Raw genomic sequence first — 14,269 nt, forward strand, 5'->3', positions numbered from 1 at the left:
ATGTCTGTAATATTTTCATATCAGTGGTTCTTCCCAGAAAGACTGTGGATAGCACTGAACCATCAGCCCTAAAAAGGGCTCTTTTTCATAGTAAAAGACCAGCCAGGGGTTTTCCAGAAAAAAAAAGGCAGAAGTTATATGATTTGAGCAAAGCTTCATTGAGAAATATTAATAAAGACTTTTACCTCAAAGGAAATACAGATGAAATGGAGTTCTACTCAGGAGTCTCTAAGTATTTTTAATTTTATTTTCTTTAAACAGGCTTAAAATAGGCAAATGAAGAAAAAGTACATGGATATTATAAATAACGTAAGTCAGATAAGCTTACACAGTAACACCACAAACACACCGGGGGAAAGAATGCAGTACTAACAGCAACTATAGGCAATCATCAAGCAATTAAACTTGCCTAATTCTAGGCAAAAATAGTCATCCATCAAGTGTACAACTGCAACTGACAAAAGGATTCTAGTTGGGTACAACACAACCTATCAATACGGTTGCTTTTCAGAAGAGAGATCATCATCTCAACTGTGTGCACATGAGGTTCCTCATCTTGATTACACTTAAAAATAAATACAGTGCTCTTGAACAGAGGCCTCAACACCACCAACAATTTCTTAGAAAACGCTCCTGCGAGGTAGGTTTATCATCCCCAAAAAGAGATTTTCTCAGAGACTCACAGCTACTTAGTGTCAGAGCCAGAACATGTCCCCTGACTCTGTACCAAACCTTTTCCACTAGGCAATGTTCTTTCTCAGGTTATACTATTGCATTCAAAAAAGTTGTTTTAAGACAACATATACATTTAATATTACAATACAGCATTTCATAATAAAACAAATAAAACAAAAATACAGTGTAGCTCATCTTTGAGGTACCCTTCCCTCTCCTCTTCCCTCCTCTTCTGCCTGGAGATAACCAAAATAATTATGTGCTAATGAAGTTTTTAAAAATATGCACTGTAGGAGTAGATATGCAAGAGACTGGAAGTATTACATGTCTATTCATAAAGAACATTTCTGATATTTCTCTAGTGCCAATCACATTTTACTTTAAGATGGTAAGCAGTTGCAGGGCTTCATTTTTGCAAGTTAGGGTCAATAACTCCAGTCAATCTCTAATTACTGCAGATACCTTTCCCAAGCTTAGTGCAACAGGATCTAAAACCACTTGCCCCAGCAAAGACTCTTAAAACACTTCTGTAGCTACAGATTCAGCTCCCACATCCACTAAGTGAGAGTCTTGATTAAGACAAACACATGTGATCTCAGGTTTTAACAAGTCTTCATTTTCAAGTTTGACAACAAAGTGACTAACTCCAGTATTGGGACTGACAGAAGACAACTGAGACTTCGTTAAATTTGCTGGTAAAGTACAATTGAGATCTGAAACAAAATAACCGATCAAGCTCCTCAGGTAGGCACCATGACTCACCACTACTACATTACCATTTAACATATTAGAAGCTCCACTGTTACCAGCGCTACGTTCTATTTCACTGCAGTGGTTTGTCCAAGGGAAAACAAACTGTTCTTCACACAATCCCGAGCTTCTGCTTGCCGCACTGTCTTGCTCTTTCTGCTCCAATTCAACGGCTAGCTGACACAGAAATTCAAAAAAATCTCTTGCACGTTCTTTTACCTAAGAAGAAAATTCAGAAGAATACATCATAAAAAACACGAGACGTCAGCTTTCAAAACTCTGAGAGAGAACTACTTCAGTTAAGAAATAAACATTTATCATAGACAAGTCTCAGAAATCAATGGTAAGCTATTGAATGCTGTAAAAATTCCTCTGCCCTCCAAAGCCAAGGCTGAGAGTAATTGCCATCATCCTTCTGCAAACCAGAGCTTCATGAGGACTCAACATCAGAATCAACAATAACAACTTAGTTCTAAAGAGATTCTATCAGGTCAAATAGTGTTTTTAGCTTAGAAAATAACTACCTGTGCCTAGGCTAAGCTCTCAATAAGCTGTTTCTAAGTACACAAGAGCACTCTGATAAAATGGCCTAGAAACCAGGGCACAAAAATAAATACCATACTTCATCCAGCGTTTCTCCTCCAGAAGGCGTGAATGAAGGACACTGCTCTCCAGCAGCCTTTGCCATAGCCTTGAGGTCAGTCAGAGGCCTTCCTTCTGCAACACCATATTTCTGTAACAGGCAAGTTACAAAGAGCAGGTTTAGCAAGGTATGTCAAGTCTCCAGGATCACTTCCAATGCAAACATATCTTAACAGATTTGTTTCCTTGGATCTTCAAGCGTAACATGCAAGCTTAGCTACGTTTTAGCCCAATACAGGAGTAAATAAATGTGTGTGTGTATATTTATATGTATGCATATATACATGCATATGTGTATGTATATATATATATGTACATATATATACATACATATATATATATATGCTGGGTAGAGAAATACATTAAGAGCAGCGTTGCATTTAAAGTACAAAGAAATATCACCATCAACCTGGTCTTGGCCTTGAGGTTTTTTTCCTACATCCTTGACACTCACTTTTAGCCTTCAAAATTCAAATGTGCCTGTAACTGAGGTGACGTTGCCAACACGTCTATATGTAGCTGTTCACGAGATAAACTTCCCTTACTTTCCATTTGCAGAAAGACAACAGGGAACTATTTTTCACAAGTAAGAAACAAATACTTTCTCTACAGACCTCTAAAATCTCCACAACAGAGGAGGAGTCCATTTTAAAAATTGATTTTCTAAAAAAGGAAACAACCAAAACCAAACCCACCAAAACCCACAAGTGGTCTACCTATTGAAAATAAACAATAAAGCCTCCTCCCAGCTTTTCTGGGGCATGCATTAGTGCTTTGGAAAGTGGTTTCAGAAAAAAAGGAAAGCAAAAAAGATCTTATAGATGACATGCTTATTCCTGAGACCTCCAAATGGAAGGCACACATCCAAGAAATGGTAGTAAGAACTGATATATACCAGCTGGTTATTCTGGATTACTAGAACTCCTATTATAAAACAATGCATTTTACAAGACAGGTATAAATGGATATGCATTACCAGTTTTGACCTTGAAGATCTTTCCAAGGCACATCTCTACTAATTGTAAAACAGATCAATATTTCTCCCTCCAAAGACTAATACTTCACTATCACTAACAGATGAAAAATATATTCAAATGGAATGTTTTGGCCTATCCTTGGAACATGTGAAGACAGGGAAAATGCTGCAGCTACAATGAGCATTGTAAGAAACTAAGAGCTAAGGCTGTACTGTCAAACATTACACACATTCCAGAAATCCAAGTGTTCATGAGCAGGATACAGACACACTCATTACTGAGGCTTTTTTGACTTCTATCTTCCCATCCACTTGCTGTGGATATGTAATTAGCTGCCATAATAACTAATTTATTACAGTCTTCAGAGTTTAAATGTAACATTTACTTCAGCCTCTTGATCCCTTTCTCTAAAGCATAATATTAGCAATTTAAGAACACTAAGACAGACGTGACAAAATAAGTGCTCTGAAGCTGCTGAAAATGAAATCCTAATTTAAAGATTTTTCCAGGCTTCTCTCATGAAAGCAAGGTATGAGAGGCTAAAACTTTCTTCAAATGGAGTCAATGACATATGCTCTTTGAAAGGACTTTGCTTATTTTCACACAATTCAAACCTAATTCCAGTTATCCATAGTAGTGACTTACAATCTCTGGCCTGCATTTCTATACATCCATACAAACACCATGAAAGGGAAGGGGTGGGGCGGAGAATTAAGATTGTCTCTAAAATTCTATATCTGTCATTTTTGAAAACATCAGGGGATAAAGCAACTGAAGAAGATTGGTAGGCATTTAACTTGCCAATTTCAGGAAAAGAACTGCAATTTCTGACAGAAAGAGTTGATCCAAATAAGAAATGCCACAAACACATTCGGCTCCTTAAACACTTACTTGCCTGCTGGCAATATACCATACCACTTTTGGTTTCATAGCATCTCCTTATTTAAAATTCAGCAGACAATCTCAAAGCAACATCTGACGAGAGATTCACACTAGCAGAAATGGCCAGCATCTGAGTTTATTCTGATCAAAACATACTTAAAAACAGACAGGAGGTACAGTGATGCCTGTTATCTGACAGAGGCACTAATCAGGAAAGAAAATTGTCCCATGGGCAGCAGAAAGTTTTCTAGAAGTCTTTGTGCAAATGAAAAGGTATAAGCAGCTGAAAAGCCAACACTGAGTTGCACCATCAGGCTACGAAGGTAGGCAGAGAAAGTGCCTTTAGCTCTTTATATATGGGGTTAGAAAACAGAACCAAGCTCTTTATTACATGCAATATACTTACCCTACAGGTAAATCTGACCATACGTAACCCATTAAGAGCATCACAGGTACAGCATTAATCACTAAATTTTGTGCTTGCTTCACAATTCTGCAAACAATTTGTAGCACCCAACATGAAGTGCTCCATTTTCAGTGATTAAAAACATACCAATTAGAGCTCTCCACTATTAAATCTACAATTTAATAAGCCAAGATGTCCATCAGCTGCAAGTTACATTTTTTAATTTTTCAATGCTCAATATTAAAAACAAACTCTTTTGGCACTTACTCTCTCTCGAAGTCTTGCATCATACTTGATTTCCAAATCTTTGCAGAACTTATTTTTTCCTAGAATTGCAGCAGCAGTCTAAAAAGTGAATAGACAGTTGCATCAATGAGCTGTTTTCTCATGGGATAGCTAGATCATCTTACAAGATAACAGCCAATGTGAATTATGTTAGTAGCACCCAACAACCCAAATAAACAAGTTTTTTAGCTAGTAGTGTCTGTCAGAATTCGATACGTGGCCTACCTCAAGCCATAAAAGGCAGAAAAGCTGCAATCTTCTGAAAGTTCTTTCACAATTATGAGTCCAGGACAGTTAAAGATGCTTAGCAACCATGAAAGGTAAGCAGAAAGATGCACAGCAACAGCAGAATTAACCAGGATAAAAGCAGAATCTTCTCTTGAGTATACTGCTCACAAAGCAATCACGACAACACATTCCTTACTTGTAGTAAGTAAGTCAGACTAACAAGCAATACGTTCCTAAAAACTGTTCAGTTAAATCAACTGCAAAAACCATAGCATCTAATAAATGAAATTACTTTCTGGCAAGGGGCTACTTAATGCACGTCAGAAATCAAGTACTTTTGAAGCAGTTAAGACACAGGAGAGTGTTTGCTGGCAGCCTACTGAAGCGTCAGCCTCAGTGTTACAAGGGAGAAATGCACTGGATGACATGCTTAGGGTGGGGAGGGGGGAAAATTTGGCTCGTTGTAGTCACCTGCCTTTTGATAGCAGGGCCAAGAGACAGAGAAAACCCAAAGGACTCAGTTTGCCTTTAATAACAGTCTGGGTATCTTGAATTTTGTGCTACGTGTCTTTTTTCCTTCCAAGGAAGCACGTGATTTTAGGGGTGTGAGGATAGCAAGACAACTAACAAAGGCGAAATTCTGATACCACTTTTTCCAAAGTATTGCCTAATACAGGCTCTAATGTGCTGGATATTACACAGCTGTCTGGCTGCCACAAGCCAATAACAGGAACTAAAGAATGCCTAGCCTGCTCCTGTTCTTGTACATGTGAAGGCTGTACTGGATTTGCACACAGTTTTGACTAGCAACATCAGCCTGAAGTCCTGTGCAAACATCCACATCCACTCAAACCGACATTCAAAGAAGTCATTTTAAAAAGGCTTCTTGGATTCTGGAAAATAATAAGCCGCCTTGCTGTTTAACAAGATTTTATGACCAGTTTAATGTTTTGCTCAGGAAAGGCTTTTATTTTTCAAATTTAAACGTCAAAATTCAGATAAATAAGTTGTCTTGAATATGAGTAGCATGGTTTATTGTATGATTATAACCTGAAATCTCTCCAGGTCTGATGTCTTGTTCAGTACATAGCATAGACAACGTTCACTACCTCTGCACTAACTGATGGTGAGAACTGCAAATACAAATGAAGCTTCATTTACTGTGCTGAAATCAGAATCTGCACTGAAGCAGCAGCTAACTTCCTCACACCCTTCCAACACCACCCAGCACACTTAGGATACCAGCACACTTCAGAAACATTACTATTTTATACATGGAAAAGACTCCAGAGATTTTTTTTTTTCCTTATTCTTCTTGGGACTTAGTCTGCCCCAGTCCTGAACCTACCTTCACTACTGCAGAGTTCTTGTCTCAACAGCATGAGCATCTTGCAGTAGGCCCCATATTGCCCTGCAGACTTTGACGTTGTGCTCTGTTGAGCTTCCGAATCTTACAGAATTACACTCTGATCACATGACATCCCAGCCTGCCCAATTAGTGTTTTTTTAATTTTCACGTTGCATGTCTGCTTGCTCTCTTCTCCACTGCTAGTTCCCGGAGCTAGTCTTTGAACTTCCCTCCTAGGCTTATTCTCTCAAATCAGATTCCCTGCAAATACTCTCTGTGTTCCCTCACTTTGCATCAGTAAAGCCTTTGACACAGTTTCTCACAGCATTCTGCTTGAGGAACTGTCAGCCTCTGGCCTGGACAGGCACACACTCTCCTGGGTGGAAAACTGGTTGGATGGCCAGGCCCACAGAGTGGTGGTAAATGGTATTAAATCCAGCTGGAGGCCAGTGACAAGTGGGGTTCCCTGGGGCTCAGTGCTGGGTCCAGCCCTATTCGATGTCCACCCCTTTATCAATGACCTGGGTGAACGCATCGAGTGCACCCTTAGCAAGTTTGCGGATGACACTAAGCTGGGTGGAAGTGTCGATCTGCTGGAGGGTAGGGAGGCTCTGCAAAGGGATCTGAACAGGCTGGACCACTGGGCTGAGTCAAATGGAATGAGGTTTAACAAGGCCAAATGCTGGGTCCTGCCCTTGGGGCACAACAACCCTATGCAGTGCTACAGACTAGGAGAAGTCTGTCTAGAAAGCTGCCTGGAGGAGAGGGACCTCGGGGTGTTGGTTGACAGATGACTGAACATGAGCCAGCAGTGTGCCCAGGTGGCCAAGAAGGCCAATGGCATCTTGGCTTGTATCAGAAACGGCATGACCAGCAGGTCCAGGGAGGTTATTCTCTCTCTGTACTTGGCACTGGTGAGACCGCTCCTCGAATATTGTGTTCAGTTCTGGGCCCCTCACCACAAGAAGGATGTTGAGGCTCTGGAGCGAGTCCAGAGAAGAGCAACAAAGCTGGTGAGGGGGCTGGAGAACAGGTCTTATGAGGAGCGGCTGAGAGAGCTGGGGTTGTTTAGCCAGGAGAAGAGGAGGCTGAGGGGAGACCTCATTGCTCTCTATAACTACCTGAAAGGAGGTTGTAGAGAGGAGGGTGCTGGCCTCTTCTCCCAAGTGACAGGGGACAGGACAAGAGGGAATGGCCTCAAGCTCCACCAGGGGAGGTTTAGGCTGGACATTAGGAAAAAATTCTTCACAGAAAGGGTCATTGGGCACTGGAATAGGCTGCCCAGGGAGGTGGTTGAGTCACCTTCCCTGGAGGTGTTTAAGGCACGGGTGGACGAGGTGCGTGGTTTAGTGTTTGATAGGAATGGTTGGACTCGATGATGCGGTGGGTATCTTCGAACCTGGTTATTCTATGATTCTATGATCTCTTTTCACTCTCAGAATTCCTGCCCAGCAAGTACAACACCACATACCACCCTGGGTTCCAGTAACTGGTATGCAACCTCAACAACAGCTGATGGAGGAGATATTGCAAGGAAAACTATACTTTACCACCAACAGTTTAACTATTGTTTTTTCCTCTTTTGAAAGAAAATTTGTGCATTCCTGTCATACTTGAGCTACGAAGTGATATCATAGTAAAAAGACACTTCTTCATGTATTTGCAGCTGCCAAAGAAGGGAGTTCCAGCCAAATGGAAACTGCAGCCTTACACATCTTTGGAAGAACTTCCACAGTCTGCATAGCTTGTCAAACAAATGGCAAAACACATTTCACATTTCCTTTATGCAATTGAGGTCTGCCTTCTACATTACGGGAGTGCAAATGCTCTCATGGAAAAGGTCATCTCTAATACAAGGAAAGACATTACCCACCTCACTGTCAAGCAGCTCAGCATTCAAAACCAGTTCCCCTAAGGCACATAGCACAGGCAGTATTATGAACATTACAAATCACTATTAATGTTTTAAAATACAATCACCGCCATTCACATACTTAGAGGAAGTGACTTGTCAGGCAGTTATAATGCACTTTAAGAACATCTAATCATTGCACTCCTCCTTCCCTGTGCTCCTCCCTCTCTAGTTTGCTTTCCACCTAAGCGGTACTGCTCCAATAGTTTATGTGACTGTGCTGCAAAACTGATCAGCAATATTAATGATTTATGTTTCAAGAAAAAAAGGAGATTTATGGCAGATTTTGTTCACCTGCTTTACAAATGCTACAGACATTTGTAGCAGGACAACAAAGCAAAAACGAAGCAGCCATCAAGGCTATCAAGAACAGCTTGGTATTTCTAAACACACGAAGTCTACAAGTCTCCCAAAATCACAGCATCAATAAAAGAAGAAAGAATTAAGGATTAAGATTTAAAGATTAAGGAGACATGATCTTCCCAGAACAGCTGATCCATGCTTTTACCTTTAAAAGTTCCACTTCCCTAATTTTTGGAATACTTTGTAAACTTGCACACAAAACCACATGTAATCCCACTCCGTAATTAACTTTTTTTCCCAATTTAACTTATGAAAGTAGTGTATCAAGGTGAGACGTGTGATATTACGTTCCTACCAAAATCCAACCTCTGCACAATTTTACAGCAAATCTTGACCTTGTCTATACTGCTCTGCTTTCCTCATAAAAACACAGCATACAGCCACAAAGCCTAAGATCGTACAACAATACCTGAGCTGATTTGTTTTGTTTTCACAAAGAAAAAATGAATTCAATCTGTATTACCTCTAAATCCTTACTGTTCTTTAAGCACAAACACGCACATATAAAATAATGGCAAAACCATAAGAACACCACTGCATGACATCCTGTAAAACAAGCTGGCCTTCACCTTTTCCTGACTGACCTGTTTTCATTGACATTTCCTTATTCAGAGAGGCCTTCTGGAATTCCACACAACTCAAACTGTAGTTCTAAGTTCATCAAATAGCTTTTGGCTCTCCCTCACTGTATTATTTTTGCATCATCAATAGCAAATAAACGCCAAAGTACGAAGCTAACATTTACATTCAGTTGCCTCAAGAAACACTTGCCTGTTTTGCTTGAAGGAGGTCATTTGAAAAGACATGAGTAAACTTCACATTACTGAGAAATGAACCAGCAGCATCTGCTTGTCTGAAACCATTTGCAGAGAGGGGCTCATCCACTCCTTGACCTACAAAATAAAAACCCATCAACATTAATACAGTTAAACTTTAGATCACTCAGCAGCTGAGCAAGTATGGCAACTGTAAAGAATCTGCTCAGTCATAGTAAAATGCTTCTGAAAGTAAAGCCAACCATTAGTAAAAGTCACTGTTCCTCTGGTCTTCCCTAAACTCAGTCACAGAAATTGCATGAAAAAACAGAGTACAGGGCAGGAAGACAGAAGGATCAGTATCAATGATATTAACAGTAATGCATACGTATGATAAATTTAAACATAAAACAGAGGCCTACATTTTCTATATTTGAATAGTCATTTTGAATCACTTGTCCTTTTTGAAATGGTCACTGGCTGGCTTCCTGCAAGAGGAATCTCCTTACTGAAATTAAAGGTCTGTAAAACAGATTTGTTGATTGTAAGTAAGAAAGACAACACAGTCGAGATTCTGGTGTTCGTACTAAAATACACATAATGGAAAAACACGCACTTCAGAAGAATTAAGTCCTGACAAATATGAAATGCCTGCTCCTCCCCATTCCTCTACACTGACGACGTCTTGAAGAAATGAGGCAACTAGAAGGGATTCTGTGTAATATGCAAAGCAGTACACATCCCTTGCCAAGGACACAGTTTCGTAAGAATTTTACAGCTGACATAAACACAATCCGTTGAGGACTATTCCTCTTCCCTACTTCACCTCAGACATTGACACTAATGCTCATGCAGTTGTGCAATGAGTATATTAACTGAACGCACCTGAAAAAGCAACAACCCTTTCAAAAACTGTGTTCAGCCAGAGCAGTCTGTGAAACTAACTGGCCATAGAGCTCTAGGACAGCATTAAGAGAACCAGCGCTTTGCCAATCCAACTGGAATGAAACAGGTGTGTTCCTGTCACAGCTCAAGGAGGCTCTGGGAGAACCAAGAACTGTGGCAGAGGGACAAACATGTAACAAATTGCAATGCTCACATTTGTATTGCCTATTTTGCTTTTGTGGGAAGTCAGCGCAGAGAGTGCGCAATTCTCATCAGATCCAGAATGATGACAAGAACAATTTTCACCAAGCAAATGCACAATCATCTCTATACTTCCAATAGCAAAAGACAGGACATCAGAAGTCCAGAACTTTTTGAGCACCCTGTCTGTAATTCAGCCATGTGAGAGCCTGTATCCCACCATTCTGGTATAGTTCTTGCACCTCTCAAAAGATAAGGTACACATGCTTCCATAAGAGTTTGCAATGATCGCTTATCTGTACAGAAAGGAGCCTAGAAGGGCACAAAATAACTAGCCACATCATCTACCAGAGCAGAGCTACAAATTTAAAAGACATCATTGGCACTTCTAAGAACATGAACTATGGGAGCATCGCCATGTTGCAAGAACTCGATATTGCAGTGACAAAACAGGTGGTAAAAACTGGAAGCAAAATTCTTCCTTACAGCACCCAGCACTGTATACGGCTATTTGCTCAGAATAGAACCCCACTAGGTTCCTTATAGTGGTGAGCCTTGGTTTTCCTACAACAGACATCCAAGTAGCTCAGTGGGTTTAATTCTGGACGTACATGTGAGTAGTCAATAAGGAGAAGTCTGGTTTTAAATGTTTTGTCTACAGATCACCTTCCTACAAACAGCTGGGACTGAACAATTCCACCATTTAAACAACCTTTACTTTTCATATTTCCTCGCTCTGCTGTAGGCTTTTTTTCTTTTGGAAGTGACAGAGTACCTTCTTAAGACAACAGCCTCCTTCACAACATGACCTTTGTACGTGCTTCTGCAGCTCCTTACCAACTCCATTATACACACATGCACTTGGCTGGTTCTTCACCAGAGCTGCAGCTCTCACTTCTCATCCAAGTCCTTGGAACTCTTTTCCCAGGCTTGATACTAGTCCGATGTAACACAGGGCTACAGGACACTCCGGCATCCTTAATAACAGGTGCTGCTATTACTTTATTTGATTGCAGGTAACCTTTTCTTTTTCCCCATTTAAAAATAGGAACTATTCGAACACTCCTGTTGAGTATTAGAACATATCACTACTTGTTGATAGTCTGTGGAGACCAACTTAGAATCTTTATAACTCTCTACTGCTATCAAGCTAATGTGCTGGCTTACAGAGTCCTTAAGATTTACAATATTGTTCCACAATATTAACATTTCATCTGTTGGTCAGAGGATTCCTCATTGTGTAGAGAAGAAACAGTTTCTGTCTCTAACAAACTAGCGGAATAACTAGTACTAACCTTGCAGTATCTTGTCTTCGTTGTATCTTGTTTCTCCGCTGAAAGAGATTATCAACAAAAAAATTCTTAACATCCAACGGTTTTTAGTGAACTATCAAACCAATTATTAAATTAGATACCCACAGGAGACAGGAAAGTGTGAAAATTAAAAAAAAAGGATAGAGTACAGCACAGCCTATTTTCAAAAAGATGTATTTGAAGACTTTACAATGAATCAAAAACATTTTCAAGTAGTCAGCTCCAATCATGCATTCAGTACTTATATTAAGACAAACCTACGTGGAATAAAAGGAAGGGACTTAAATTTATCATAAATACTTCATAATTAATCTATTATAATGATGCCTCCGTGCTGGAGAGAGGGAAGATGCAGAAAGACTCTGAAGTCCTCCTATGAAAAGCACGTAGCAGCCAGCCAGATCTTGTGCTTTAAAGGGAAGACAGTTCAAGAGATTATCAAAGATGACAGCAGAGCAAGTTGCACACCTTGAAGTAACCCAGCATTAAGAAGCCAGAGCTGCTGAAAAATACTAGAATGACCATTAGGATATTCTAATTCCTGAAGAAACCATCTTGAGAACTAAAACTGACAGTGTTTCAAGATTAGAGTGACTAAATACATGTGCAGATTTATTCCAGGGGAAGAACGTAACCACTAAACTTGACAGAAATAAAGTTAAGCATGCTGACTTTGTCGAGATCCAAGTAAAATATCACGTGCTTAAGTTTTTGCAGTATTAAGGCCAAATGCGCTACTTAGTTTTTGTAGAGAGCGCTATCAACACTGATGGGTGGAAGTCCTCGAGATGAGTCCCAAATAGGTAACTGATCACGGAGGGCCAGTACTTCCAAGATAAAACACTGCATTTTAGCATACTTTAAACTCTACCTTGCACAGCAGGCAGCAATTTAATTCTTCAGACTCACCCTATTTCCTGACAGATACTTCCATCCTCCTGAGGAAAACACAGCAGATGAATGGAGTCCATCCCTCTGGGCGAAGAGCTGAATGTGCAGTTTTCCAACTGTGCTCAGTAGTGCTCAGAGAGCACGGCACATGCAAGCACAGTCTAATGAATGAACTCCCATCCATTTGCTGGTGAATGAACTGGGATTTTTCTGAAGAGTCTGCAGGAGTCCCACCTGATTTCAAGTTCAACAAATTGTTTCAGGTTCACATGTTTTCTAGCTGATATAAAAATAAGGCTGCAACTAGAACACCACATCAGCAGGTCCAGAGCTTTAAGTGAAGTCAAGAGTAACTCTTAATAGGAGGAAAGCCTGAAAAAAAAAAAAAAAAAAAAGTCATTGCTTCAGTTACAACAGCCAAATATTAAACTGCATTATGCCAAAAGATAAATAAAAGTCTGGTTTTCACAAAAATTAAACAATTCACTGCTGTCAATTGCAGGATGTTAGACCTACTTAGTCAGGTTAACCACAAGTCTTTGCCAATACCCACTGCAGCTTGAAAGGAAAAGTGACCTTAACAATTCTGAACAAGCCACAAATACCAGCCTTTAACACTTCGAATCACAGAATGATTTGGGCTGGAAAAAGATCATACAGTTCCAACCCTCCTGCCACGGGCAGGGACCCCTCCTGCCAGACCAGGCTGCTCAAGACCCCATCCAACCTGGCCTCGAACACCTCCAGGGATGGGGCAAACCATGACTTCCTTGGTCAACCTGGGCCACTCCCTCCTCACCCTCAATATGAAGAGCTTCTTCCTATTGTCTAACCTGAATCCTCACCTCTCCAATTCAAAGCCCTTCCCCCTCATCCTATCACTCCATGACCTTGTAAAAAGTCCCTCCCCAGCTTTCCTGTAGACCCTTCAGGTACTGGGAGGCTGCTCTAAGGTCTCCCCGAAGCCTTCTCCAGGCTGAACAACCCCAGCTCTCTCAGCCTGTTCTTAAGAGCAGAGGGGCTTCGTTCCTCCTATTCACTTCCCAGCAGAAATTCCAGACCGCCCTTCCCAAACGAATTCCTCGCCCCACCGAAAAACTCTTGGCAAAAGAAAAGGTGTTACGATCGGATACAGACGAGCCCGCGAACAGCGCACACTAACAGGATACGTAACCCTCCCACTGGCACGGCCCGCACCGGCCCGGCCGCGGGACCGCCCGGGCAGCGCTCGTGCCCCGACGCGGAGCCAGGGAGCTCCGGAAGGTAGGTGCGGGCGTCTGCCTGCGCCTGTGGAAGGGGTGGCGCCGCGGTACTCACTGTCGGACGACGGTTACCCCGAAGCTAACCACGACACAACCGCACCGCCTCCGACCGCACTGCAGCTCCCGCCCGTGACGAACGGCGTGACGTCACCGCCCCGCGCCCCGCTGGGAGGAGGCGGGGCGCGGCTTTGGGGGAGTGGGAGCGTGCTGCGGGCGGGGGTTATGGTGGGGCGGGGGGGCGGGGCGTGATCTAGGGTAGGCGGTTTGTGGAGGGGCGGGGCGACGGCTAGGGTGGGCGGTGCCTGATATGGGCGGTGGGACGGCTGGAGTGGACGGGGCAGGGCGTTGCCAGGGCGAGGGTGGGCTGAGGTGGGGTGGGCGGGGCGTATGGTCGGTGGGCGTGCGAGGGAGTGGTTGGGGCGTGGGAGCGTGGGCGGGAGTGGGCGGGGAGTGTGAGGATGTGGGCGGGGCGTGCGCTGGAGTGTGCGGGGCCT

The 14,269-nt window shown here is 42.0% G+C and overlaps 1 protein-coding gene across 1 annotated transcript; it reads right to left on the bottom strand.

Moving 5' to 3' along the window:
* Positions 1 to 225: 225 nt before the first annotated feature.
* On the bottom strand, positions 226 to 13,907 carry LOC138723851 (fructose-2,6-bisphosphatase TIGAR-like). The gene is made up of 7 exons (XM_069863241.1): positions 13,831 to 13,907; positions 12,532 to 12,885; positions 11,605 to 11,642; positions 9,240 to 9,361; positions 4,600 to 4,677; positions 2,048 to 2,158; positions 226 to 1,644 (listed from the first exon to the last, which is right to left on the bottom strand). Exons 2-7 carry the CDS (start codon positions 12,591 to 12,593, stop codon positions 1,192 to 1,194), a joined length of 864 nt encoding a protein of 287 aa, XP_069719342.1. The 5' UTR covers positions 12,594 to 12,885; positions 13,831 to 13,907; the 3' UTR covers positions 226 to 1,191.
* Between the last annotated feature and the right edge of the window lie 362 nt (positions 13,908 to 14,269).

Source organism: Phaenicophaeus curvirostris, chromosome 1 (genome assembly GCF_032191515.1).
Source record: "Phaenicophaeus curvirostris isolate KB17595 chromosome 1, BPBGC_Pcur_1.0, whole genome shotgun sequence".
NCBI lineage: Eukaryota > Metazoa > Chordata > Aves > Cuculiformes > Cuculidae > Phaenicophaeus > Phaenicophaeus curvirostris.

Coding starts and splice junctions, on each gene's coding strand:
- LOC138723851 (XM_069863241.1), bottom strand. CDS start 12,593: ATGGACTCCATTCATCTGCTGTGTTTTCCTCAGGAGGATGGAAGTATC. Junction 11,643..12,531: donor AGTATCTGTCAGGAAATAGG/GTGAGTCTGAAG, acceptor AATCTCTTTCAG/CGGAGAAACAAGATACAACG. Junction 2,159..4,599: donor ATGCAAGACTTCGAGAGAGA/GTAAGTGCCAAA, acceptor TGCCTGTTACAG/AAATATGGTGTTGCAGAAGG.